General features: G+C 34.6%; 1 protein-coding gene and 1 pseudogene across 5 annotated transcripts in view; both read right to left on the bottom strand.

Annotated features, from left to right (window-relative positions):
• DNAH12 (dynein axonemal heavy chain 12) overlaps window positions 1–27596 on the bottom strand; it is a 213963-nt gene that overhangs the window by 136282 nt on the left and 50085 nt on the right. For all 5 annotated transcript variants that reach the window (XM_070492412.1, XM_070492414.1, XM_070492413.1 and 2 more), the window contains 8 exons: window positions 22984–23162; window positions 19637–19772; window positions 14637–14762; window positions 13551–13685; window positions 13014–13207; window positions 12239–12482; window positions 2025–2210; window positions 1141–1341 (listed from right to left, as the gene is read on the bottom strand). In XM_070492412.1, coding sequence (XP_070348513.1) covers window positions 1141–1341; window positions 2025–2210; window positions 12239–12482; window positions 13014–13207; window positions 13551–13685; window positions 14637–14762; window positions 19637–19772; window positions 22984–23162 — 1401 coding nt within the window. The remainder of the gene's footprint in view (window positions 1–1140; window positions 1342–2024; window positions 2211–12238; window positions 12483–13013; window positions 13208–13550; window positions 13686–14636; window positions 14763–19636; window positions 19773–22983; window positions 23163–27596) is intronic.
• Window positions 5581–6868, bottom strand: LOC106848640 (non-POU domain-containing octamer-binding protein pseudogene; annotated as a pseudogene).

Here is a 27596-nt window from a genome sequence, read left to right as displayed (position 1 = left end):
AAGTCTTCTTATTCTCATAGGTCTAGAATCAACAAGATATTTCATTAGCTGAAGATCATTCATATAACCTTTCTTTGGTTTTTAAATATGTGGCCTAAGGTACCATGTATCAAGAGATTAGGCCTTATATTTTTATTGTTTTAAAAGCTCTAAGAGAGTTTTTAAATTTGTCTTGTAATTTCTCCCTTGTTAGACTAGAAATTCCTGAAAAATAAAAAAAAATCTTATCAGGAAAGGCTAGGCCAGCCTAATTCATGGGAAAATGGGTCAACATTAGGTCCTTTTGGAAGAACACCACTCTTTGTCTCCTCCAAATATTGAGAGCCAAAGTCTTCTATAAAAAAACTATTTATGTTCAAAATAAAATCAGACTGGCTTGGTTTGAACACCAGTTCTGTCATTTACTAGCTGGGTGAACTTGGGCAAATTACCTATGCCTTGGTTTCCTTATCTATGAATACAGATAATAACAGTGCCTCCCTTTAAGGTCAGCTATGGGGATTAAATGAGTTAATAAATGTAAAGCTCCTAGAGCAGTATCTGACATATAGTTGGAAATCTATAAATATCAGGGGAAAAATCCAACTCTCGTTTTTTTCCCATTTTACATAGTCCCCAGTTAGAATTTTGATACTACCTATGAAGCTATTAGTTATTACAATTTGTTTGCTTGCTGTATTTACCCACATCAGCTACAAGGATATGAAATAATCTTATAGTCTCAAAGATCATTTGTTTTTCTCAAGTAGACAATAATTCATTAATTATTCTAAATTATCCTCAAGCTAGTTTTTCACAAATATAATTAAAGTATGGGATGTAGAGCTTCACCACAAGTTATAAGAATATAGTATGAAACAGGGTCTAGGCTGTCTAAAGTTAGCATAAATAATACCAACTGTTTTCCTTCCAAGTCTATTGCTGTCATTGGAGAAGATTCCTTAAAACATAATTTATTCTTTTCAAAATCATTAGATTTAAAGTCTCAGATCTGTTCTATATAGTTCCATACTAATTTTTAAATATCTGTTCCTGTTTTTCACCAAAGCTATCCAACAAACTAATTTCCACAAGAGCATATATGTAATAAGATTGCAATTTTTATAAATGACCAGGAGCTTACTATCATATTTAACATACCTTAATCTCTTTTTCAAATGGCTTGATGAAAGGTGAGCCTCTCATTGTCTGAGTTTTTATAATTTGATCATCAAGGAGAGCCTGAATCTCATCTACTGAAGAAAGAATACAGACTCCAGTATCACGATATAGATTTATATGAAAAGCAATATCATCCCAAGTTCCTATCATTGTATGCATGGCTTTCTCTAATGAAAATTCCTAAAAGGGAGGAAAGAAGAAAGAATGGGGTGGTGAAGAAACAATCCTTTTTTAACATATTGACTTTTCCTTATGAATTCAGTAGCATTTGATGCATTACACAGTCATTTTCTTAAGATAATCTGTGGCTACATTGTAATTGTCTTTAAGTTAGAAAGTTTTTAAAACAATTAAAAAGTTCCCAAGGAGAATGATAATGTAGTTTTTAAAAATTCAATTGCTATGGAAACTATTGCTATCATTATGAAAATAGACAATAGAATAAAATACCTGCTGGACTTTCTCTGAAGTGGCCTTTCTGCCGTCTACAGTCTCCAAAATGCTTGCTGTGTATTTCAAGAACCCTGGAGGGCCACACTTATTCTTCTAGATCACATGAACATCAATGCCACACACACATTTACCCAGTATTCTTAATGGAAAAATTATGCATCAAGACTAGCATATCATCCATGCACACCAGAATGTGGCAGAATTAAGAGGTCAAAGGAGTCTGGATTCAGGACAAGGAAGTACTATAGCAGCACACACTTTATGAAGAAGAAAGAAGAGTCATCTTCTACCATTTCCCCCCACGTCCCTTCACTGCTATCCAGTACTATATATTCAACCACAACAAAAACTATAATAACTCAATTAACAAACTCATCACATAAAATATTTCAGTTGATCTTCTTATTTACCTTGCTTGCACCTGCACTTATCACTTCAAATTGTTCCAAGTATGGTGCGAGGTTTAATTTCAAAATTTTTCTCATTGTAGTTCCAGAGTCTGGAGTCAAGTCATAGCCTACAATTTCTGATATCTGCTTCCAGTGACGTGCTCTCATTCCTGGATTGCACAGGATGGAGACAGTAGGGATATATTCCTAATGGTGAAAATATAAACAATAATGAGTCACTCATTTGACTTCCATACACATAGATTTTAGAGATGAAGCCTCGATACTGTAAAGATTACATTTCATGAAATTATTTAATATATTTAATGAGTCCAATCAAAATCCCATTTAGATTACGAGGAGGAGAGAAACTAACAAAATTATTCTAAAGTTCATCTGCACAAATAAACATGTAGAAATAGCCAAGAAAATTATAGGAGTACAAAAGAAGAGGGGTAAATATTCTATAAGATATTAAAGTATGTGATAAAACTATGGTATTATTATAGAAATACAAAGGTGTTATGTATATTATAGGTAGAAATATGTAATATAACATAATACATAGTTATAAGTACACACACACACACATAATGTGAATGGGGAAAAAGTCTGCACCAAAATGCCAAACAAAACTTTTGTTTGGAAATGAAAATTAAATATTTAACAAAAACACTTAGATCATCATTCTTGATATTGACATTAGAACATTTTCTTTAAAATCAGGAACAATATAAGGATACCCATTATTACTACTTCTAATAAATACTGTATTGTCTCAGCCAGTGAAGTAATATAAATAAATAAAAGATATAGGGAAGAGAAATTTAAAAAAACAAAACTGACACTGTTCACAGATTATTGTCTATGTATAGTGGTTGGATATTAAATTAATATAAAGAAATTAAATAGAATTTCTACATACCAGCCACAGATAGAAAACATAATTAACAAAAAGATCAATTTACAATAGTAATAACAAAATAAAGTACCTAGGGATAAATCACACGAAAGCTGTGAAAAGCTATTTTGGAGAAACTATATAACTTCATTAAAAAATGTTAAAGAAAATCTAAATAAATAGAGAAGCATACATGTGCTGATAGATTCATTATCATATAAATGACAAAGGGTTATTATCCAGAATATATTATAAAAATTCCATAAATTAACAGTAAAAACAACAACTGAAACAATGGCAAAAAAACAGTCAAAAGGCATAAATAAGCATTTCACAAAAGAAGAAATAGGAAAGGCAAGTAGAATATAAATATTATGGGGGCAGGGATTTTTGTTCATATGACTACAAGAAGGAAAATCAATAAATTAGGTAAGCAAGCAATAATATATAGGAGTGAAAATGAAGTAACAATAGTTACACCCAAGAACATGGATGAGTCTGAGAAACATAATGTTGACTGAGAAAAAAATCAAGTCTCAGAAGACTACATATAGATGATATATTTTTATAAATTGTTATATACAGATGTGATAAAACCAAAAAAGCAAGGGAATTACAAACAGAATTTTTTTTTAAAGATTTTATTTTTCCTTTTTCTCCCCAAAGCCCCCTGGTACATAGTTGTGCATTTTTAGTTGAGTCCTCCTAGTTGTGGCATGTGGGATGCCACCTCAGCGTAGCCTGATGAGTGGTGCCATGTTCCCGCCCAGGATTCCAACCCGCAAAACCCTGGGCCCCTCAAGTGGAGAGCGCGAACTTGGCCACGGGGCCGGCCCCACAAACAGAATTTATGATACACTTATCTTTAAGGGGGACTAAAGGGGTAAAATAGGGAGAAGGAATATACAGAGAGATGCAACAGCACTGATAATCTTCTAATCTAAAAACGAGAGAAGGGTTCATGGGTGTACATTTTCTTGTTATACTTCATAACTTACATATTTGTTACACATATTCTTCAAGTATTATATAATTAAAATGTGTTAAGAAAGAAAGATAAAGAAAGAATACTTACCATTTCCTCTTTCCAATCCAATTCAAAGCCCATCAAAATCATGCTTATACTTCTGGTCATCTCCTTAGTTAAGCCTTACCTGTTCTCCAAATGACAAAATAAATGCTCCATGCCCTTTCTCTCACAAGATACAGCTATCCTCTACCTAAGAATTTCTTCATGTGCCTTATTACAACCAGTTGTTCACAGCCTATTTTTCTGACCATCCTGCATTCCTCTTGAGGGGCAAAAGTCAATTTGAGTGACATGAACAAGAAAGATATTGAGCCAGAAGACTCTAGCCAATGTCAATGTCCAAGCCAATTAAGCAAGAAAAATAAATAAAAGGCATTTAGACTGGAAAGGAAGAAGTAAAACTCTATTTTCAGATGACGTGATCTTGTATATAGAAAATCGTAAGGAATTCATTTAAAAACTGTTAGAACTAATAAGTGAGTTTGGCAAGGTTGTAGGATACAAGATCAATATAGAAAAATCAATTGTATTTCTATAAACTAGCAATAAAAAATCCAAAATTGAAAGGAAGGGGAAAATCCCATATACAATAGCATCAAGAAGTATAAAATACTTAGGAATAAATTTAATAAAAGAAGTGCCAGACTTGTACACTGAAAACTACAAATCATTGTTAAAAGGAATTAAAGAAAATCTAAGTAAATGGAAAGACATCTCATGTTCATATATTGGAAGAATTAATATTGTTAAGATTGTAATACTTCCCAAGTTGATCTACAGATTCAATACAATCCTTATCAAAATCCTAGATTCCTTTTTTTAAGATTAAAAATGCATTTTAATAAGTTGATGCTGCATTACTGCTCCATTTCTCAGAAAAAATTCCAAAGTTATCAGGAAAAAATAAAGCATGATACATCCGTAAAAAATGCAGGGCATAACTAACTAAGATAGGCACAGCTAAGAGCTGCTGTCAGATCTTCAGCATACAGCAACCTTGTTCCCAAGGTTATACTATGCCTATCAAGAAAAGCTATAAACAGCAATATTATAGACATAAAAGGGCCATTCTTGGGTTGTCTTTGCCCAAGAAAAATGTGGAGGTAAGTGAACACAGGATTTTTTTAAAGATATACTAAATTAAAATTTCTAAGAGAGTTCATTTCTTCCTTAGGACATAAAGGGGTCATGTATGGGATACAACAGAATCTTATTTATGTATGTTGTCTGTGACCTCTGTGAACATCTGCTTGAATTCTCACCTGGGAGTGAATAGAACAATGGATCTAAGGTCATTAGGGGATATTTGATTTTTGTGGTATATGTGGCAGTGTCTCTGGGTTTAGTGGGTAGAAAAATGAGAAGGCAAGGAGAACCGAATGGACAAAGAATGGAAGGATCCAGGTTAATAGGGCTCTAACAGGATCCACAATGCCATGGTTCCCCCTGGGTCCTCTACAATCACATGAGACTTAAGAATGCACCACACAGATTTGATCAGTTAAAAAATATACCACACAGAACTGATTGTTAAATACCACCCCCTCATTTCCCTCTGCTTCCAGCATACTCCCTAGGGTAGTACAGGCAGGGAAGACCTAACTATTGGGAGGAATTTCTAATACTTTTCCAAGGTAGAATTCTGGCTAGTCCAGAAAGGGCCCTTCTTTTAAGAATTTTTGGAAACTAGATGCTGTAATTTTATTAGTATCAGTGATGTCTGGAACAAATTCAGCTCCAGGGGCTGCATAGTTGAACGCCACAGAGGTTCCACCAATTGCTCCAGTTTCTTCTATTGTAAAGCAATCAGTTGTGGGTGGGGTCAATCTCCAGGTTCCATCAGCATCACAGCAGCAGGTCCTAGTGGAGCTGGGGTACCAGCTGGCACAGGAGTAGGTGGCATGGTACCTCTATTGTTTATGCCCACAGCACCTTCCACTGCCATCTGGCTCCTCCATATCTCTAGCATCACAGAAGGTCCCGTTGAATCCCTCCTCCTGTCACTGCATCATTTTTTCCTGTTGCCGCTGCAGCTCTTCCTCATGACACCTGTACTCCTCCTCCTTCCTGAGCTCCAACTGCTTTTGTTTTTGCACGTCTTGGTTGTGCAGCTCATTCATCCTCTGAAGTTCTTGAAGCCTCATCAAATCCTGCCTCATTAGCATGACCTGGTGCTTGCAGTGGGCAGCCTCCATCTCCATCTCCAGTTTGCCATGAGCTTTCTTGATGTTGAGGTCCACTTGCTCCTGCTGCTGCTTCTCTATCTCATTGAATGCCTTCCATCACATTGGCATACTCATACTCAAAGGAGCTAGGCTGTGCAAATCTGGGTGGCCATTCTCACTCCTTGTGAAATTGCTAGTTCTTTATAACCAGCTTCTCTGGAAGTCCCTCTTCATCATCTAACTGGTCCATGGGCTCCATAGTCACAGGCTGAGGAAATGTGGTTAGCAGTCAGGAGCCTTCACCGCATCTGTCCAGAGTTTTGCCAGCAGATGGCTCCCCTGAGAACTCAACCTTGCCTTTTCCTGAGGGCCTTCCTCAATCATGCATTATGATTATAGCCCTCTCCACCTGCCCAATACAGAAAAGGCTTCCTTCAGCAGTTGTTGGACACATACTGAGGAAGGTTTCAGAACATAAGGGATGTACTATGGCTAGCCAAGCATACATTTAGGTGCTTTCCATGGAGTAGCATGTTGTCCAACTCCACTCTGGCAATCTCTGCTAGGCTTTATGTTTCCAAACAAATAAGGATGAAGCCCTTGTCCTTATGAATGAAGGCTTTGCCTGCCTTCCCATATTTCTCAAACAGTTTCCTCATTTCCTCCTCAGCAATGTCAAGAAGAAGATTCCCCTTAAAGAGATGGCTATATTGGGGCATAGTGGTTACGTAGTGGTTAAGTTCATGTACTCTGCTTTGGTGGCCTGGGGTTCGTGAGTTCAGATCCCGGGTGTGGACCTACACACTGCTCGTCAAGCCATGCTGTGGTGGAATCCCACATACAAAATAGAGGAAGATTGGCACAGATGTTAGCTCAGGGCTGATCTTCCACACAAAAACAAAAACGAGAGAGAGAAAGCAAGATGGCTATGCTGTGTGAGGGTCTTCTCTCCTGGTTTCCTAAAGTTCTTCAGGCCAACAAACAAGCCTTCATTTTGGCTGCTGGCCTGTTGCCCATTTGCAAGTATTGGCAGTGACAGTGGCTGCTGCTATTACTGCTGGTGGTGATGCTAATGATGCTCCCTTGGAACAAGGTTTTGCTTCTCCAAGTTAAAAGTTTCATTGCACTGAATTTTTGTAGCCTTCTACCAACTGTTTTTTCTCCTCAGAGTAATGGTGATGCTACATGGCCTCCACCATCCCCCCCAGCTGCCTTTTTTTTTTTTTGCACAAATTAACAAGCTGATCATAAAATCCATACGAAAATGCAAGGGATCCAGAATAGCCAAAACAATCTTGAAAAAGAAGAATAAAGTTGGAGGATTCACACTTTCCAATTTCAAAACATATTACAAAGCCATAGTAATCAAGACAATATGGTGCTGGCAAAAAGTTAGACATACAGATAGATGATGCAGTAGAACTGAGAGTTTAGAAATAAACCCTCACATATACAGTCCACTAATTTTCAACAAAAGTACCAAGACAATTGAATGGGAAAAGAACAGTCTTTTCAACAAATGGTGCTAAGACAACTGGATATCCACATATCCTACCCCTACCTCACATCACACACGAAAATTAAATCAAAATACATCAAAGACATAAATATAAGAATTAAGAGCATAAAATTCTTAGAAGAAAACATCAGTGTAAATATTCATGGATTAGGCAATAGTTTCTTAGATATGACACCAAAAGCACAAGCAACAAAAGAAAAAATAGATAAATGAGACATCATCAAAATTAAAACCTTTTGTACTTTAAAACATACCATCAAAAAAATAACAGGACAATCCACAGAACAAGAGAAAATTTTTGTAAATCATAAACCATATATCTAATAAGGAACTTGTATCTAGAATATGAACAATTTCTACAATTAAATAACAAGAGACAAATAACCCAATCTAAAAATGGGCAAAGGATCTGAATAAATATTTCTCCAAAGAAAGCATACAAATGGCCAAGAAGCACATGAAAAGATGCTTAACATCATTAGTCATCAGGCAAATGTAAATAAAAACCACAATGAGATACCACTTCACACCCACTGGAATGGCCATAATCAAAAAGACAGACAATAACAAGTGTTGACAAGGATGCAGACAAGTTGGAACCCCCATGCACTGCCAGTGGGAATGTAAAATAGTTTGGAAAATAGTCTAGCAGTTCCTCAAAAAGTTAAACATAGATTTTACCATGTGACCCTGCAATTCCACTCTTACATATACACCCAAAAGAAGTGAAACATATGTCCACACAAAAATTCCTACATAAATATTCATAGCACCATTATTCATAACAGCTAAAAAATGGAGACAGTGCAAATGTCCATCAAGTGATGAATGGATAAACAAGATATGGTATCCATATAATGAAAGATTACTCATCAGTAAAAAGGAATAAAGTATGATACATGTTACAACATGAATAAACCTTGAAAACATATGCTAAATGAAAGAAGTAAGTCACAAAGGCTACATATCATATGACTTTTAAATGAAATGTCTAGAATAGATAAATCCATAGAGATAGAAAGTAGATTAGCAGTTGCCATGGCCTTGGAGGAGGAGGGAATGGAAAATGACTACTAACAGTTACAGGCTTACTTTTCAGAGTGATAAAGATGCACAACAGATGTTAATAAAAATTATTTAAAACTTGGGGAAAAAAGAAAAAAAAGGTAAATGTCATATCCTTTCAATGTCATATGGGATACAGCGCCACCTAAGTAAAATTTAACTGTTTAAAGATTGTATTTTGTTCAACTCACTGTTTACTACTCAAAGACCCAGACTTTGCAAAATTACACGTTAACTTGTAGATTTCTGACCAGTAGAGATGCAAGTAATTTCTGTCTAATTAAAAAGATAACTCCAAATGTTATGGTTTATTGGCTTCTGTGACATTAACCAGCCTTATATCAATACTAACAATCTTTTTCTAACATTCCTTTATTAAATTGTCTATAAATACTCAGCTCCTCAAATGTTCTTTGAATCAGCCTTACCATCTTACTAGTTTGCTCATTAATTAATAAGTAGAATAAAATATTTGACAGGTTTATTTTTATCTTTGTATGAGAGTCATGTTTTCATTTTTTGTAAATGATAATTTAATAAAGTAATTTTTTTAAAAATTTGAGGACTATAGAACATCCGATTTTTTATTTTGACTAGTAAGGACTTTCTTTTTAACCTTCCATTATTTTTGCTTATCATCATATTCATCATTCATCAGAACATGATATAACATTCACTCAGTAAGTATTTGTTAAATAAATGAATTTTTAACACTTAAAAAGTAGAAAGAACCTACTCTCAAAGTGAATATATTTAGCCTTATTAAAAATTCAGTAGAAGGTTGGGGCCAGCCCCGAGGCCAAGTGGTTAAGTTCGCACACTCTGCTTGGCAGCCCAGGATTTCGCAGGTTCAGATCCTGGGTGCGGACATGGCACTGCTCATCAGGCCATGCTGAGGCAGCATCTCACATGCCACAACTGGAAGGACCCACAACTAAAATATACAACTATGTACTGAGGGAATTTGGGGAGAAAAAGCAGGAAAAACAAAAAAGAAGATTGGCAACATTTGTTCGCGCAGGTGCCAATCTTAAAAATGAAAAAAAAGAAATTCGGTAGAAGGTGAGAAGACAGAAGTTGAGTGTAGTACAGCTAGCCTGTGTGGAGAGCATCTCTGTAGGAGGCTGGAGAGGAAACACCAGGCTAACTCCATTCAACTGCTCAACAAGTGTTAATTACCTAGCACATGTGAGGCTCAGTTCCAGTCAGAGGAGACAGAATAGTGAACAACAAAAAAAATCATTATATAGTCCTTATTTTTCCTATTTTGCCATTTACCAGTAAAAACTTAATCATTAACTATCTTGGTCCATTGCTGTGGATTTATCTTTTAGAAGTATAAAGTATTAACTCCCTGTAATACTAGGAGTGAGGTCCTGAAAACTCTCATGGTAAAAAGAACATAAGGAAAATAGCACCAGAAGGAATTAACCAAAAATGAATGTACGAAATTCATTATCAATTTTTCTACATTCATTTACAAATATTTGTTTAGCATCTACAATGTCCTAGTCATTACTGTTAATGATTAGGATACATCAATAAATTAAACAAAGATCCCTTGTACAAACTTTCAGTTATAAAATAAACAAGTCCCGGAGATATAATATTTAGTATGATGATTATAGTTAATAATACTGTACAGTCATGTGTCGCTTAACAATGGGGATACATTCTGAGAAATTCATCATTAGGTGATTTTGTCACTGTGTGAACGTCATAGAGTACTTACACAAACCTACATGGTATAGCCTACTACATACCTAGGCTGTATAGTACTAATCTTATGGGACCACCATCATATATGTGGTCTGTTGTTGACTGAAAGGTCATTATACAGTGCATGAGTGTATTGTATATTTGAAAGTTGCTAAGAGGGTAGATCCTAAAAGTTCTCACCACAAGGAAACAAAATTTGTCACTATGTGTGGTGACAGATGTTAACTAGACTTACTGGGGTGATCATTTCCTAATATATACAAATATCAAACCATTATGTTATACACTTGAAACTAATAAAATATTATATGTCAATTATATCTCAATAAAAAATAAAAGAACATTGCAGGCAGGGGTAAGAGCTGGAGAAAAGGCCCTCAGCCTGGAGGGTCTGCTTGTTTGAGAAATGAGGATGGGGGAAGAGTTGTCAAGGTTGGTGAAAGTATATATTGGTATAACCCATATGAAAAGTAATTTGACTATAGATTTTAACCATTTACTCTTCTGGCATTTACCTTGCAGTCACACCTTCACACACATGAAATTTTATACCAATATATAACATTATATAGATGTAAAAAAGAATGAAAAAGCTCTATTTACAATGAGAAAAGGTCTCCAAGATAAATTAATCAAAACAAAGGGGGATAATAATATATACAATATGCTATATTTTCTACAAAAAGATGGAAGGATAAGGACATATATTCACACTGTTATATGTGTAACAAAATTCTGGAAGTATACACAAGAAAGTAATAACATTAATAACCTGAGTTATACTGGTGAGAAACATAAGGAGGAGACTTTTCATAAGGAGAAACATAAGGAGGAGTGGGTAAGAGTTTTTCTTAGTCACACAGGTAGAGCAGATGGTGGAGAGGGAAGACTAAAATCATCATTTCAGCTATGCTGCACGTACTAAAATACATATCAGACTATAAACGGACGTCTAGTAGTATCCAAATAAAATGCAGATTTGACTTCATACTTCTAATTTTTAGCGTAAATAGTCAAATTAATTAATGGCATAAAAAACTAGAAAACCCAAGTGAGACTTTAGATATTATATTAGTAAGGTTAGGTGGTAGCTTAGCAACATTTGATGCGTCTCCTATGTGATACTTGGTTTTCTTTCAAATAGAGGAATAAGTCCAATTTTTATATATTTTAAACGATGAAAATATATTAAATATTGAAAATAATTTTAAGGATTTACTTAAAAAAAATTCAGGTAGCTCATGGAATCTCTGCGAGTGCTAGGCACAGAGGGGAACAATGCTCAAAATCTCATCACAGAGTTTGTGCTCTGAGCATGCGGACAGTGGAAACTTGGCACTACCACTAGAACACTGCCACTACTGCCTTGGGAAGTTGGAGGCATTATTAACTGTCAAAAAATTGTTATTATCATCCTTTATAAATGAGGAGACTGAGGCACGAGAGGCTAAATATCTTGCCCAAGATATGCCATGACGAAGAGCAGAATTGTGATATAAACCTAGGTAAGGTGACTCCAAAGCTTTCCCAGCTAACTGCTACCCTGTGCTACTGCCCTTGGTAGAGGCTAACTGGTCTGTCCTAAGAATTTTTTACCTTCTTTATATCACTGTGGTTAGTCGTTGTAGTCTTTCCTAACTGTCAAGCATTGTTCTAGGAAGAGATTGATTTTGATGACTTCATCAGGAAAGAATGAAGCATGAATTAAGTAATAAATCAAGTTTTCTAGATTCAGCTTTGGTTTTGTTTCCAAATCTTTCTATTTCTCCTCATTAGCACTTGATACACAAACAGCTCTACCAGGGCTTTCTAAAACGTCATTGAATGTGTTTGTACCTTAAAAGTTTTTATCTGCTCCATTACTGTAGAGCACATGGTAATAGTAGGATTCTCTTTTGGTTCTTCTTCAACTTTCTCTTCTCCCAGAGACCGTCTTTTTGCCGCCTTTCTTTTTTCTTGTAATTCCTTCTTTTGCTTCATTTGGAAAAACTTCAGTGTCTTAAAAATTTCTCGGGAAAATTCATCTACATCAGCTTCCATGCTTTCCCCATTAAGCTCCAAAAACCCTCCATCCATCCACCTGAATTGAAAGAAACAATAACGTTAAACTCAGAGACTTGCAGTGTGAAGGCTTAGAGATTCTTTGAGGCTAGACTCCTCTTTCATAAAGGAAACAACTGAGTGCAAGAGTGGGTAAGAGTTTTTCTTAGTCACACAGGTAGAGCAGATGGTGGAGAGGGAAGACTAAAATCATCATTTCAGCTATGCTGCACGTACTAAAATACGTATCAGACTATAAACGGACGACTAGTAGTATCCAAATAAAATGCAGATTTGACTTCGTACTTCTAATTTTTAGCGTAAATAGTCTAATTAATTAATGGCATAAAAAACTAGAAAACCCAAGTGAGACTTTAGATATTATATTAGTAAGGTTAGGTGGTAGCTTAGCAACATTTGATGCGTCTCCTATGTGATACTTGGTTTTCTTTCAAATAGAGGAATAAGTCCAATTTTAAACACTTAGCCAACAACAACAAAAAAATCAAAATATGTTTTACAAATCCTTCTACATTATTTGCATAATTTTTATTACATTATCAGAAATTACCGTTTTTCTGTTCGTTGCCACTTCAAAACTAAATTAAAAAACTTCTGATAGGGCTCAATGTTAACTTTTAATTTATCCAGTTCAGGATATTTTGTCAATTCCCATTTGAAAAGTTCCTCTTCTTTATTAATAAACTGAACGGCATCTTCAGATTCCTGAATACGTTTTTGTAGTTGTCTTACATCTGTCACATACTGAAAGCGGATAATTTTATCTCAAGAAATATCCAAGTAATGTTATAAAAATAAGATTATATGATACAGCATAGGCTATGTCCTTGCATTTATATAGCAACTTTAAATATCAACTTTACAACATTACTATGATAGAGAGCAAAAGGTATGGTTATGTCTATTTTACAAATAGAAAACTAAGTCACAAAAAAGATCACATAAATAGTACCAGTTCCAAGCCCAAGAGTCAGGCCCCTGTTTGCCATAGTAAGAACATGTTTTTCTGTCTTTTTAAGTTTATGCAAATGTGTCCTGTATTAATATACACGCTTGCCATAGCTACCATCTTATATATTTATCAGACCTGTTGCATGCGGTCCAGTTCTGCAAATTCTGCAAACTCTTCCATGCGGCGTGATTCTTTTTCTAATTCCAAAATCAGTTTCTCTCTCTTGGCTATTAACTCATTTTCTTTTTTATGTTTAGCATACTCTATGAGCTTTTCAAAAGACAATTTGATTATGTTAATTACTTTGTTACAAAGGGAATAGTTATCAAATCAGAAATGTGAATGTTTTGTATGGTAATAAAAATCAGCATAGAAGTAAAAATGAGTACAAAAATAAAACACTGGTTGACAGTAAAATGCAAAGAATGATAAACCACAAAGAAAAATTTTCTTAGATCTCCAAAGTGACTATAATAATTCTTATTTATTAATTAGATACTTTAACAGATTCCAGGATAATAATAAAAGCTACCATTTATTGAGCACATGCCATGTGTCAAGAACTATTAAACACCTTACCTACATCACCACAGGTATTATTCATCTCACTTCAAAGATGAAGAAATTTAGACTTACAAAGGGAAAGAGACATGTCCAATGTCACAAATTCAAGAGTCGGGATTAGAACTTTGGTTTATCTGACTGAAGTTCGTGCTTTTCATTACCATACCATCTCATTTCCTAATTTAGGAGAAACTGGTTTACATTAGGACTTTTTCAAAATCTGAACTATATTCTGTCTGATATAAAATCCTGAATTTGCTACTTCTTATCTCTGTGATACTGGGTAGGTTACTTAACTTCTCTGAGACCCATTTTTCTCATCTATGAGATGGGGAAAATAGGAGCACCTGGGATTTTTGTGAGTATTAAATGATTTAATGAATGGAAAGCACTGAGGGCAATGCTTACTATTATTATTATAAATTTATATAATAGTTCTGACTTCTTTAATGTCAGTTCCACTTCTTACCAGACCCTGTGAGTTAAGCCTAACAGCCTGTCCTAAGCCTGCAGGGCCACAAATGTTGCTAGCCCCAAACTCATATTGACACATGAAGTTACTTTTTAAAGGTAGATGGTAAGTATGTATGAAAATTAAATAAACACTGTGCTTAAAAATGCCAGAATACAAAAATACGTACTGAAAAATATATTTACCTCATCATTTTCATCAAAGATGGGATTTATTTTCCAAGGCCACATAAGGACAGTTGAATTTAAAGCTAAGTCTTCTTGAGGAAATAGAAAAACATCTAAAAAGTAACTCATTTGGCGTTTGGATTCCTACAAAAGAACCACCAGATACAATATATCATATAGAAAATCTAAGGCATTATGAAAAAGAGAAGAACCAACAACTTCCAACACTCTTTCAAATTTCAGTTTGACTCATAGTATTACCTATTTCGTATCAGCCAAATTACCTGAGTATTTCAATAGCTATAGGATTATTTATTTGGCTTCATACCACACAATTGCAGACTTCAATACTGGAAATAAAGCTCAAAAGTTTTCATTTGCAGTTGACAACATAAAGGTACTCTTGATCCTCCTGGTATATGACTGAAAAAGGTGATCAAATATGCAGCTTTTGTCAGCAACTTTTTAAACTTTGGATTTTAAAGGATTTTACATTTTCATTGTTATGTATTTATTTTTGAATCTTGGTGACAAAGATTTTAACATTCTTTGTTTTGTTTTGCACCTTCAGTGACATTACCACCTTTTTTGCCTACTGTTAGCATATAGCAATTGTCCAGAAGAGATTAGGGGTGAATGGCAAAGAGAAAGAAAAAAGCCTTTAAAACCAACAGATTTACCTGAGTAGAGAAATTAAACATCTTTACTGCTATAGCTTTCATTGATCCATATGCAGTACTGTAATTTTTAAGAATTGAAATACAGATTCAAAGGGTAATTTAAGGTTTTTGATTTGAGATATATATATGTGTGTGTATATATATATATAATGTGCAAAATGTATTATATTCAAAATGCATTATATATGTATTATATTGCATGTAGAAATATAACAATAAAAATTGATCCTTGTAATTAATTATATTAATAGATTAAAGGAGAAAAAGCACATGATGGTCTCAATAGATGCAAAACAAAATGTTTGATAAAATTCAACATCCACTCATAATGATTTTTTAAAAAAGAACTAAAAGGGGACAGCCTGGTGGCGTAGTGGTTAAGTTTGCATTCTCGGCTTCGGCGGCCCGGGGTTCATGGGTTCAGATCCCAGGCAGGGACCTACAAACCACTCATCAAGCCACGCTGTGGTGCCATTCCATATACAAAGTAGAAGAAGATTGGCACAGATGTTGGCTCAGCCACAATCTTCCTCAAGCAAGAAGAGGAAGATTGGCAATAGATGTTATCTCAGGGCCAATCTTCCTCACCGAAAAACAAAACAAACAAAAAAACTAAGGAAATCTGAATAAACTATAGACCAAAGAAAACTAAAAGAAGAAAACTTACTTATCTGATAAAGGTATCTATAAAAAAAATCTACAGCAAATGTCATACTTAATAGCGAAATCTTGAAAGCTTTCTCTTTGAGATTGGGATCAAGATGACCACTATTCACCATTGTACTAGAGATCTTAATCAGTCCACTGTAGCAAAGAAAATAAAAAAGGTTTGGAAATGTGTAATGTTTGATGAGGACAAAAGCAAAACTCATTATTTGCAAGTTATATGATGGTATATGTACACATTCCAAAAGAATCCTCAGATAAATTATTACAATTAGGAAGAGAAAAAATAAATAAAAATTTTAAAGTTAAAATTTTTAAATAAAGAAAAAATTTTTAAATTAATGATAGATATTAATTTCTATATAAAAATAAATTTTATATTATAGCCCAAAGCATAAAATAAATATCTATGAGTCCATACTGATATAAATGAATGATTGAATAAATTAATAAGTGGGAGAGAAGAGACAAATCTCCAAAGAGGACATTATGGAAAGGGGGAGAAAAAGAATAAAGAGACCTGATAAACACCACTTCAGTCTGGTGATCAAGGTCAACATCAATACTTATCAGTCACGTTGATAATATGTACCCTTGATATGATGTGATGAAAATAGCACTTTACTTTTGTGATCCTTCTTCCAAAAACCCACTATCCTAGTCTAATCATGAGAAAAATATTAGACAAATTTCAACAGAGGGCAACCCTATCATACACCTGACCAGTACTTTTCAACATTGTCAAGGTCATCAAAAACAAGGAAAATCTGAGAAACTGTCAGAGCCAAGAAGAGCCTAAGAAGACATGACAATTAGATATAATGTGGTACCTTAGATGGGTTCCTGGAATAGAAAAAGGACATAAAGTAAAAACTAAGGAAATCTGAATAAACTGTGGACTTTAGTTAATAATGTATAGATATTGGTTTATTAATTGTAACAAATGTAAAGGTAACATACTAAAGGTAACATACATCCTAAGACGTTAATAATGAGAAAATTGGGTGTGTGTGTTGGGGGGAGTGTAATATGGGAACTCTGTACTATCTGCTCAATTTTTCTGTAAATCTAAAACTGTTCTGAAAAATAAAGTTCATTAATCATTTTTATAAATTCATTGTATTCTGTATTCAAGTAACAAAGAGAAGATAAAATTTAAAGATATCACTTAACATAACAGTAAAAGATATTACGTACCTGAAAATATATCTAACAAAAGATGTACACAATCTCTAAAGAGAAAATTATAAAATATTGAGAGATATTAAAGAAGAGGTAAATAAATAAGATATATTACGAATTGGAAGCCTTCATATTGTAAATCTGCCAATTCTCTCCGTCTATTTAATGCATTTCCAATCAAAATCCCCAGAGATTTTTGAAGAATGTGAAAAACTGATTCTAAAATTTATATTGGAAAGACACTAATTCTCTAAATTTACTATCAATTTGAGCCAATCTCAATCAAAATTCCAAAAGGTTACTTCACAGAATGTGATGAGCTAACTCTAAAATATATGAAAATGCTAAGGGCCAAGAACAAGCAAGAAACTTGGTGAAGAAGAGTGGGAGGACATGCTCTAACACGTATCAAGACTTATTATTGCTACTACAATTAAACTGTTGTAATTAAGTCAGTATGGTATTGCTACAAGGATACACAAGAAAGTCAATGAAACAGAATATAATGTCTTAAAACAGACCCTCACATATGTGGACGCCTAATGTATGATAGAGGTGACACTGCAGAGCAGTAGGGAAGGGATAATCTCTTAAATAAATACATAATTGCTCATCTATATGAAAAGATAATTAAATTAGATCTCACATCATTCACAAAAATAAGATTCCAGGAGGACTGAAAATATAAACCTGAAAGGCAAAACCTGAAAGGCTTTTAGAAAAGGATATAAGAAAAAAATCTTGATGACCCTGGGTAGGAAAGGATTTCTTAAACAAGACACAGAAAGGACTAGCTATAAAAGAAAAGATTGCACCATTTGATTGCATTGAAATTAAGAATTTTTGTTCATCAAAACACCATTAAAAAGTTAATGTAAATTACAGAGTGAAGGAAAGGATACCTATTGACGATATATTCAAAGGTACTACACTGAACTGTACACTTAAAAATGGTTAAGATGATAAATTTTATGTTATACATATTTTTTCACAATTTTTAAAAAATCTATCACCAACAATAAGAAAAAGACACACAACTCTCAAAAGAAAAATGGGCAAAAGACACATACTGGTAGTTCACAAAAGAGGAACTCCAAATGGTCAACAAGCATAAGAAAAGTATTCAAATTCATTTATTTTCAAGAAAATGCAAATTAAAAATACAATGACCTCAGGGCCAAACCCGTGGCTGAGTGGTTAAGCTTGTACACTCTGCTTCGGTGGCCCAGGGTTGCACGGGGTCAGATCCTGGGCACGGACCTAGCACCGCTCATCAAGCCATGCTGAGGTGGCATCCCACACAGCAGAACTAGAAGAACCTACAATTAGAATATACAGCTATGCACTAGGGGGCTTTGGGGCGAAGAAAAAAAAGAAGACTGCCAACAGATGTTAGCTGAGGGCCAATCTTTAAAAAATACATATATATAATGACCTCTACCCAACAGACTGACAAAATTTAAAATATCTCACAATAGCAAGTAGGGGCAAGGATGTAAAATAATAAGATTCTTATACACTGCTGATAGGAGTATAAAATTGTAACTATTTAGAAAAGAGTTTTGCCTTAGCTATGAAAGGTGTAAATAAGTATATCTTAAAACATCTGGAAAAAAATGCATGAATATATGCACCAAGATACACATACAGAAATGTTCCCAGCAGTATTGCTGTTAGTAGAAACAACCCAGATATCCAGAACAATAAAATTAAAATAATAAATTACTGCATAGTTACACAGGTATACTAGACAGCAATTAAAATAAACTAAAGAAACAATGACATTACTAACATAATGTTGACAAGACGCAAAAGAACAGAAACAGTAAGATGCTGTTTACATAAAGATCAAAATAAGACAAAAATTAGCTATATTGATTAGGAATGCATATCGAGATGGTAAAACTATAAAGAAAAACAAGGAAATGATTACTATAAAAGTCAGGATAGCGCTCACATCCAGAAAAAGACAGGAGATTGTGACGGGCTTCTAAGGTATTGGCAAGGTTCTATTTCTTTCCCTGAGTGATAATTACTGAGTGTTTACTTTATAACATTTTAAATTGTACAATTTATGTTTACATTTCACCTTTTTAAACAGAATTAGAGTACAATATAGGTGAATAGGTAAATAATCTTGGGTTGGGGAAGGCATAAGCATACTACTAAATGTAGAAACTTTAAAAGAAAATATATTTTTGTAACTCTAAGTTGTGGGATGCACACATAGTTTGAGAACTAAAGGAAAAAATACAATTACTGTAGAAAGCTCTAGGGAAGAGAGGGAGAGAAGTAGTTACAATCAGAGAGTCATATGCAGAGGGTTTCTGGGGTCCTGGCAATATCATATTTCTTGACCTGGGTAGTGGCAACACAGGTGGTCACTTTATAACTATTTGTTTAACTCTACGTTTTATACATTTTCAATATGTTTATCATATTTCACAAAGAAAAAACTATTTTAAAATATGTAAATTAAAAGATTCTTACCTGGATCCGTAAAATCAAGTCCCGAATTCCTACAGTCCGGGCTTTTTCTACATAAGATATCAGATCCATCATCTCTTCTGTTGTCTCAGGGACTTTCAATGCATGCTCTTTAATTGCTTCAAATTCACTACAAATACTGACATAACACTCTGTTTTACTACAGTTATGGAAATTAATACTTTACCATATGCAGTAAGTGTGTTATGATTATTATAAAATAGGAACTGTGAGATCCTAAAAATAATTGGATAATTCACTAAGATTTAAAATATTTAAGCATAACTTATTTGATAACTCAGCATATAACATACATCTATAAAATTAAGGCAACATTTTCATGTGGAAATTATGGTATATTAAAAATTTTTTTTTTACCAATCTCTTCAACTCTCTTGAATACCCAGTTAAGCAGTGTGATATAGAGCATACTTTGGATCAGGCAGCCTTAAATTTAAATCCTGCCTCAGCTGCTACTAGCTTTGTGACTTAAGCAAATCTCTGAGGCTTAGTTTCCATATCTTTAAAGTGAAGCCATGAACATTCATCTTGTTTGATTGTCATAATACAATAATGAATGTAAAGGGCCTAGCACATTCTCATTTACTGGTAACTATAATTGTTAGTTTAGCCATTAGTTTATTTATTATTACTAGTGCCTCTTGTGAAACAAGGCAATATAGCAAGTAAAAAAATCAAACCCTTGTACACATTTCAAAAAATCTGTGACTCTCTTAGGATAGCCTATGTATGTAAGTATGAACCTAGATACTCTATAGCCATTATTTAACTAAAGGTACTTTTCTTGGAATTTTTCCCTGTGCTTTGCAATATCTGTATTGTCAGGCCATTACCAGAAATATCAGAAAACTCCATGAAAAAACAAAATATAATAGTGGTTAAGTGATTCTAAAAATAAATTTTAGCTCATGCAGGTATTTCATTTATATTCTGTGGGTAATTATACTTAATCATTCATTTAATAAATAATTGAGTACCTACAAAGTGCTAAGCAAAGTTCTAAACATTGAGATAGAGCAGCAAACAAGTCCCTGCCCTCGTAAAGCTTACACTCAAGCGGAGGAGAGAGACAAAAGCACACAAATACATAACACAATGTTAGGTAGTAAAAAGTGATATGAAGAAAAATAAAGCAAGGTAAGGGGATAAAGAATGTTGGAGTGTAGAGAAGGGGCCACTATTTTATATAGAGTAGCCAGGGAAGGGCTCTCTAGGAAGGTGATATTCAAGGTGAGAGAAGAAAAAAACTTCCAAAGAAGAAAAAGCAGCAAGGACAAAGGCCTGGGGTAGCAATAAGCTTGGCATATTTTAGGAGTGGTAAGCAGGCCAGTATGAATACAAAGAAGAGGACAAAACATGAAGTTGGAGAGGTGAGCAGGACTCAGAACATGTAGGGCTGATAATTAATTCTTAATTATCAAACATTTAGGAGGATGAGTGACATCTGCATCATGGCAGAATGAGCACACCCCTTAAACTCTCCCCTCTAAGATAAGCACAAAGGATACACATAAACCAACAGAGGACATCCACACAACACAAAAGATGTCTAAGAGACCCATGAAGCCATATGTGTGAAGGTGGAGTGCTGGACTCCCCATAGGAAGGGGAAGGAGGTAAGGAAATCTCTACATACTGAATGGCAGTGACCCTGGGACTGCGCACAGCTTGGAGAGGAAAGGGGGGAACGGGTGGCCCTCCATGGGAACACTATTGCTCTCCGAGGTCCATCACAGCCTGAGGGAAAGCGCCACACAGCGGTGACTAGCTATTGCGGGGGTGTCTTCAGTAAGCTAGCACCCCAGGAGAGCAGATAGCGAGGGCAGAGTGAGAAGCTCCAGGGATCATGCAGGCAAAAGAAAGTGCTCCTCGCCCCACCTGGCACCCCAGTTCACCCTATTCAAAAAAGCAGCAGCTGCGAGCTGAGCTGCAGATCAGGATGGGCTCAGAATACACAGCCCTTGACCCCCACCCAGTGGTGGCAGGTGGAAGCTGCGACCACATATTACCACTATGCAGAAACACAAATACACCCCATCAAGCAATGTGGAAAAAGACCAGACCAGAAGGAAAATAACAAGTACCCAGAAATCAATCCAGAAGGCACAGAAATCTATAATGTAAATGACAAATAATTCAAAATAGCTATAATAAAAAAAACTCAATGAGTTACAAGAAAACATAGATAGATAGTTCAATGAAATCAGGAACTTCTATAAAGAAGAACCAATTAGAAATATTGGAGATGAAAAACACAATGGAAGAGATTAAGAAAAATATGGATTCCCTAAACAATAGCGCTGATATTATGGAGGAACGAATCTGCAATCTTGAGGACAGAAATATAGAAATGCCTCAGAAGCAGTGAGAACTAAGACTAAAAGAAATAAGAAATTCTCCAAGAAATATTCGACTCAATTAGGAAATGCAACATAAGGATTATAGAGAAGAGAAGGAGAATGTAGCAGAAAGCTTGTATTGAGTACCATATTCCAAGCACTGTGCTAGGTACTTTATATATATTATTTATATATATTAGTTTTCATCCTTACAGAAGTTACAAATGAAGATTCCTTTGAGGTAGCCAGACAGGTAATAAATGAGTTAGATGAGTTGGATGATGAGTTGCTTGAGCACTGGGTGAACAAACTAGAGGACACATTCCCTGTCTAAAAAGGAAACTACTTCTCAGCAACATTTATCACTGCAGACCCAGAATGGCACAGTCTTCCCACTTTTTCAAGAAAAGCAAGAGATTGGGATTTTGTGTGCATGTATGTGTGTGAAATCTAATTTTGAAATGTTGATGGCAAATTCAAAATTTGTTCAAATAAAATAAAACACAATGTGAGACAAGTAAAACACATCTACATGACACATTTAGCTAGCAGGCCACTAGCTTATTAATTCAATTTTATAGCCACCCTGCAAAATAGGTATTACCATCTCCATTTCACAGAAGAGAAAAACAACCTAGGTGACACAGCAAGTAAACCCTGTAGTCAGGAATGATCCCAGATCTTCCCAAGAATGTTGAAAATCCCTAGTTTTTCCATTTTCACGCAACCTGTATCTAAACACTGGCTTCTTTCTTTTCTTTTCTTTTTTTCTTTACAAATCCTAGGTTGCCTAAAAACTAGCCTCAAACAGTATCAAACAAAAAAGAAACCAGACCAATGAGACTACAAAGGAATCTCCTTAAGAGGCAGCTATGGAGAAAAAATTGTAAGTACTTATATTTTAATCTTTTGTTTTTAAATAAGAATTATTATTAGCAAACAATTTCTTTCAGCCCTGTAATTCTGAGTTTGGCAATTAATTTTACTTACCTTTCATTTTCTTTTCTATGTTTTGAAGCTATGTCATTTAATAATATATTTGCAAAGGCTTTTGCTTTGTTTGTTAGGCCTGTCTTCAAATCTTCACAATCCAAACGTACCATAGGGTAATGAACCCACTGAGGCAAAAGCATTATTTCTGAGGCAAGACTGAAAAATTTTTCTATAAACTTAAGAAGAGAGCATTTAAAACAAAAAATGTTTAGAATTTTCAAATTCATCAGTGATTTTATAGTACTGTATTACAGTGAAATTCTTAATTGTATAATATAAAAGCAAATTCATTTCCTTTTGCTAAGTGACTAAAATTTTCCCCTTTGTTGCATAAACATTTTTTTCACCTGCATTTTCACTAAGGGATTTGTCAATCTACCAATAAATATCCAATACAATGCCATTTACAGCATTAATATCTGGACATTCCAGAAGGTAAAATTTCCCTCAGTACCTATTAAAAAAAATCCCTGAAGTCAACTGATCTTTCTGTTTAGAAACAAACCTTTATCATGTGACAATTTGTGTAGCTGACTAATACTTGCTTGTGCCATAACTGATGCCTCGCTGAAGATTCTAATTCAAATTTCAGGAAAAGAAATATAAGGAACTTTGTTGTTTTGGTGAAAATAATCCAGAAGGAGAGAAACATTGTGCTCTGCCATTACCAGAGATCCAAGATATTGGAATTTATACAACTTCTTAATACCTAGACACTGGGATACTTTTTAAAAATTAAACTAAGTAGTATGGAATTAAACCTAACAAGTTATGTTGCATTTTGTGATAATGAAACATACCTACCAACTTTGGGCAACTTTGACTTGATTTCACAACCCATCTTTAATGTTGCCTCTCTACTTTCCTCCTCACCCCATCTCCACCCTCCATCAAAATGCCCCATTCTTTTTCTTCCTCCTTAAGGAGATGTTTCCTTCATTTCCCTCTCTCTCAAGGCTATCCTATTTTTCTAGTGTCTCTAGTATTTAGCAGATTTGGCTTAAAATTTTCAAGCCTTAAAGAGAGCTGAGGATATTAATTAATTAATTCAAAGACTACACTGAGTGCCTGCTTGGTTCGTAGTTGGAATCATACCAAATAGAGAGTAAATAGCGCTGATGGCATTGGAGAAGGGAGATAGATGTTTTCTTATTCTCAAGTACCATCATCCAGTTTTTCTGGGATGTAATTAACAGATATGGCAAAGAAAATGGGCTGGATGGATCAAAGAAAATATGGCATATTGGAAACAATACAGATGTCCATTTAAGGTAGAAAGGATAGCATATTAATACAATGAAGTGCTATGCTGTAATCAACTATGACAATATGCAAAATATGGGTGAATTTCACAATGATGAATGAAATAAGAAAAAATAGAATATGCTATCTTTCATATAAACTTATCATGAGCAAAACTAAACCATATTATTTAAGAATACATACATAGGTGGTAAAACTATAGAGAAAAGCAAGAAATTCCAGGATAATAGTTACCAATAAACAAGGGAGAAGTTATGGTTGGGGAGAGGCACATGGATAGCTTCTGAAGAGTTAAAAGTTCTAATTCTTACTCTAAGTGGTTATTAGGTTATAATTACCTATAAATCTGCACATATATGCTTTACATGCTTTTCTTTTCTTTTTTTAAAATTTTATTTAATGTATATCAATTCTTAATTTTTTTCTTTTTGAGGAAGATTAGCCCTGAGCTAACTGCTGCCAATCCTCCTCTTTTTGCTGAGGAAGGGTGGCTCTGAGCTAACATCCATGCCCATCTTCCTCTACTTTATATGTGGGATGCCTACCACAGCATGGCATGCCAAGTAGTGCCATGTCCGCACCCGGGATCCGAACCAGCGAACCCCGGGGCGCCGAAGCAGAACGCGCGCACTTAACTGCTACGCCGCTGGGCCGGCCCCATGCTTTTCTGTATTATGTTATATTTCACAATTATATTACTTTTTAATGGAATATTTTAAATATACCAAAGTAGGCAAAATGTACCCACTATACAGCTTCAACAATTATGAACTCATGGCAAATCTTTTTTTCTCTATACCTTTAACAAATCCCCTGTTCTGTTTTATTTCTACCCAAATCCCAAGTATCATATCATTTCATCTACGTATATGTTATAGTTCATAATTTTGTATTTCACCAAAATAGGCATCTCAACCAGAACTATAGTATGTCAAGAATTGACAAAGAAATCCAGGGATATATTACTAACCCTAAAAGTAAATTTTTAAATAGTTACATAAACCATCCAGAAATTATAAAATTCAAGAAAATTTCACAGCAAAATACTAGACCTAAGGACAGAGTCATTGTGAAACCAAACGAAACACAAGCTTAGCCTAGAGATCTAGGGCTCATTGATACTACAAGCTATGGCCACGATCACAAAAAATTTAGCTGTTAGCTCATAGAACATTTATTGTGTCTATTTTCTGCTCAGCATTGTATTGAGAAATATGGTAAAACACAAATGAACGAGAATATACAATCTCTGATTTTGTTAAAGTAATGCATTTAGCAATTCATAATATAGATTTATAAGCACATAAAAACCAAATAAGGGACCGGCTTGGTGATGTAGTGGTTAAGTTCGTGTGCTCCACTTTGGCGGCCCTGGATTCACAGGTTTGGATCCTGGGCATGAACCTAGCACCACTCATCAAGCCATGCTGTGGTGGCATCCCACATAAAATAGAGGAAGATTGGCACAGATGTTGGCTCAGGGCCAATCTTCTTCACAAGAAAAGAAAATCAAATAAGGTAAAAAGTATGCATATTAGAAAAAAAAATGTAATCATCTCAATAGATGCAGAAAAACCATTTAACAAAATCCAACACTCGTTCATAGTAATAACCCTTAACAAGGACTAGAAGATAACATCCTCAACTTGATAAGGAGAATGTAGGAAAAATTTACAACTAACATTATACTTAATGGTTTAAAAAACTAATGCTTCCCTCTAGGATCAAGAAGAAGATAGAAATATCTAATCTACTCTGACTACTTCTACCCAAGATTGTACTGGGGGTACTAGGTAGGGAAATTAGGCAAGAGGAAAAAAAAAGAGGCATCCATATTGGAAAGGAACGATACAAGAAATTTTATATTTTCAAGTATATGGGGAAACCATTCTGGTTTGAACTTGACTTAGCCTGAATTTTATTTTAAACAGAGCAGCCTGACTTACAGCCTATCAAACACATATTGCACACCTGCTTTAATCATTAGCCTAAAGCAAAAAAATGTACTCTTTGAAGATAAAAAAATTCATGCCTCCCTTCCTTTGACATCAGCAATCTTTAATGATAAAATTGAATGCCTCCTTTCCAACAGCATCAAGGCCATGTTGACTTGCTGTGTATGTGCTGATCTGTAACAAAATATCTCCCTGAACACTTGAAAGAATGTACCCCTGTCATGCTTGATATATATCTCTTTTGGAAATGGTATATAACTGTGCTGAAAACCACATGAAAACTCTTCTTCAAAGGGCTTCCTTCCTTAGTGAAGGCTGGACTCCCAGGCTATAGTTCTCAGCTTGGCTCAAATAAAACTCTGCTATAGAATGATTATTAATTATTTGCATCATCAGGAAGCAGTAAGACAATCTCTATTTGCAAATGACATGATATTGGATATAGAAAATCCTAAGTAATATACACATAAAACTGTGAAATTAACAAACAAGTTCAGTAAGGATGCAAGACACAAAACCAATATACAGAAATCAACTGTATTTCTACACATTAGAAATGAACACTCCAAAAATGAAATTAAGAAAAAAATTCAATTTATAATAGCTTCAAAAAATAAAATACTTAGAAATTAAATTTAACCAAACAAGCGCAATACTTGCAGAACACAGAAATGTTGGGGAAAAATGGAAAAGCACTATATGGTGACTGAAATGATGCAGGCTAGCCTCCCTGTAACCTACTAGAAATATACTCTAAAAAAAAAGCTCTATATATTCAAAGATGTGAAAAAATATGAAAATAATAAAGAGAAAATAAAACACAAAAATATTTGGGAAAATACAGTATCCGAAATGAAAATTTTACTTGAGTAACTGCAGCTTAACACCAGAGAAGAAATAAGTTCTTAAAACAATGCAAAAGAACTATCCAAAATGAAGCATAGAGAGAAAAAACCCGAAAACTCTGAACAGAGCTTCAGTAAACACTGGAATAATATCAAGCAGTCTAATACACATGTAATTGGAATTCCAGAACTGAGGGAGGAGAGGAACAAACAGAAAATACTGAATAAATAATGTCTGAATACTTTCCAAGTTTGATGAGAACTATAAACCCACAGACCCAAGAATCTCAACACTACTTCTTCTCAAGCAGAAGAAATACAAAACAAAGAACACTAAAGCATTTCACAATCCAAAAGCTGAAAAGCAACAACAAAAAAAGAAAATTTAAAAGCAGCCAGACAAAAAACATTACAGAAAGAAACCCGGAAGAAACTTCTAACAGGACAAAATGAGAAGCCCTCTGGACCTGCTCTCTAGTGAAACTGGTGAAAATTATTTTTAAAACAAGCATTTAAAGCCTCTGGAAATGGTCCTAAGAGTATAGAA

This window comes from Equus asinus, chromosome 21 (assembly GCF_041296235.1).
Source record: "Equus asinus isolate D_3611 breed Donkey chromosome 21, EquAss-T2T_v2, whole genome shotgun sequence".
NCBI classification, from domain to species: Eukaryota; Metazoa; Chordata; class Mammalia; order Perissodactyla; family Equidae; genus Equus; species Equus asinus.
This window is presented reverse-complemented; position numbering and strand designations above follow the sequence as displayed.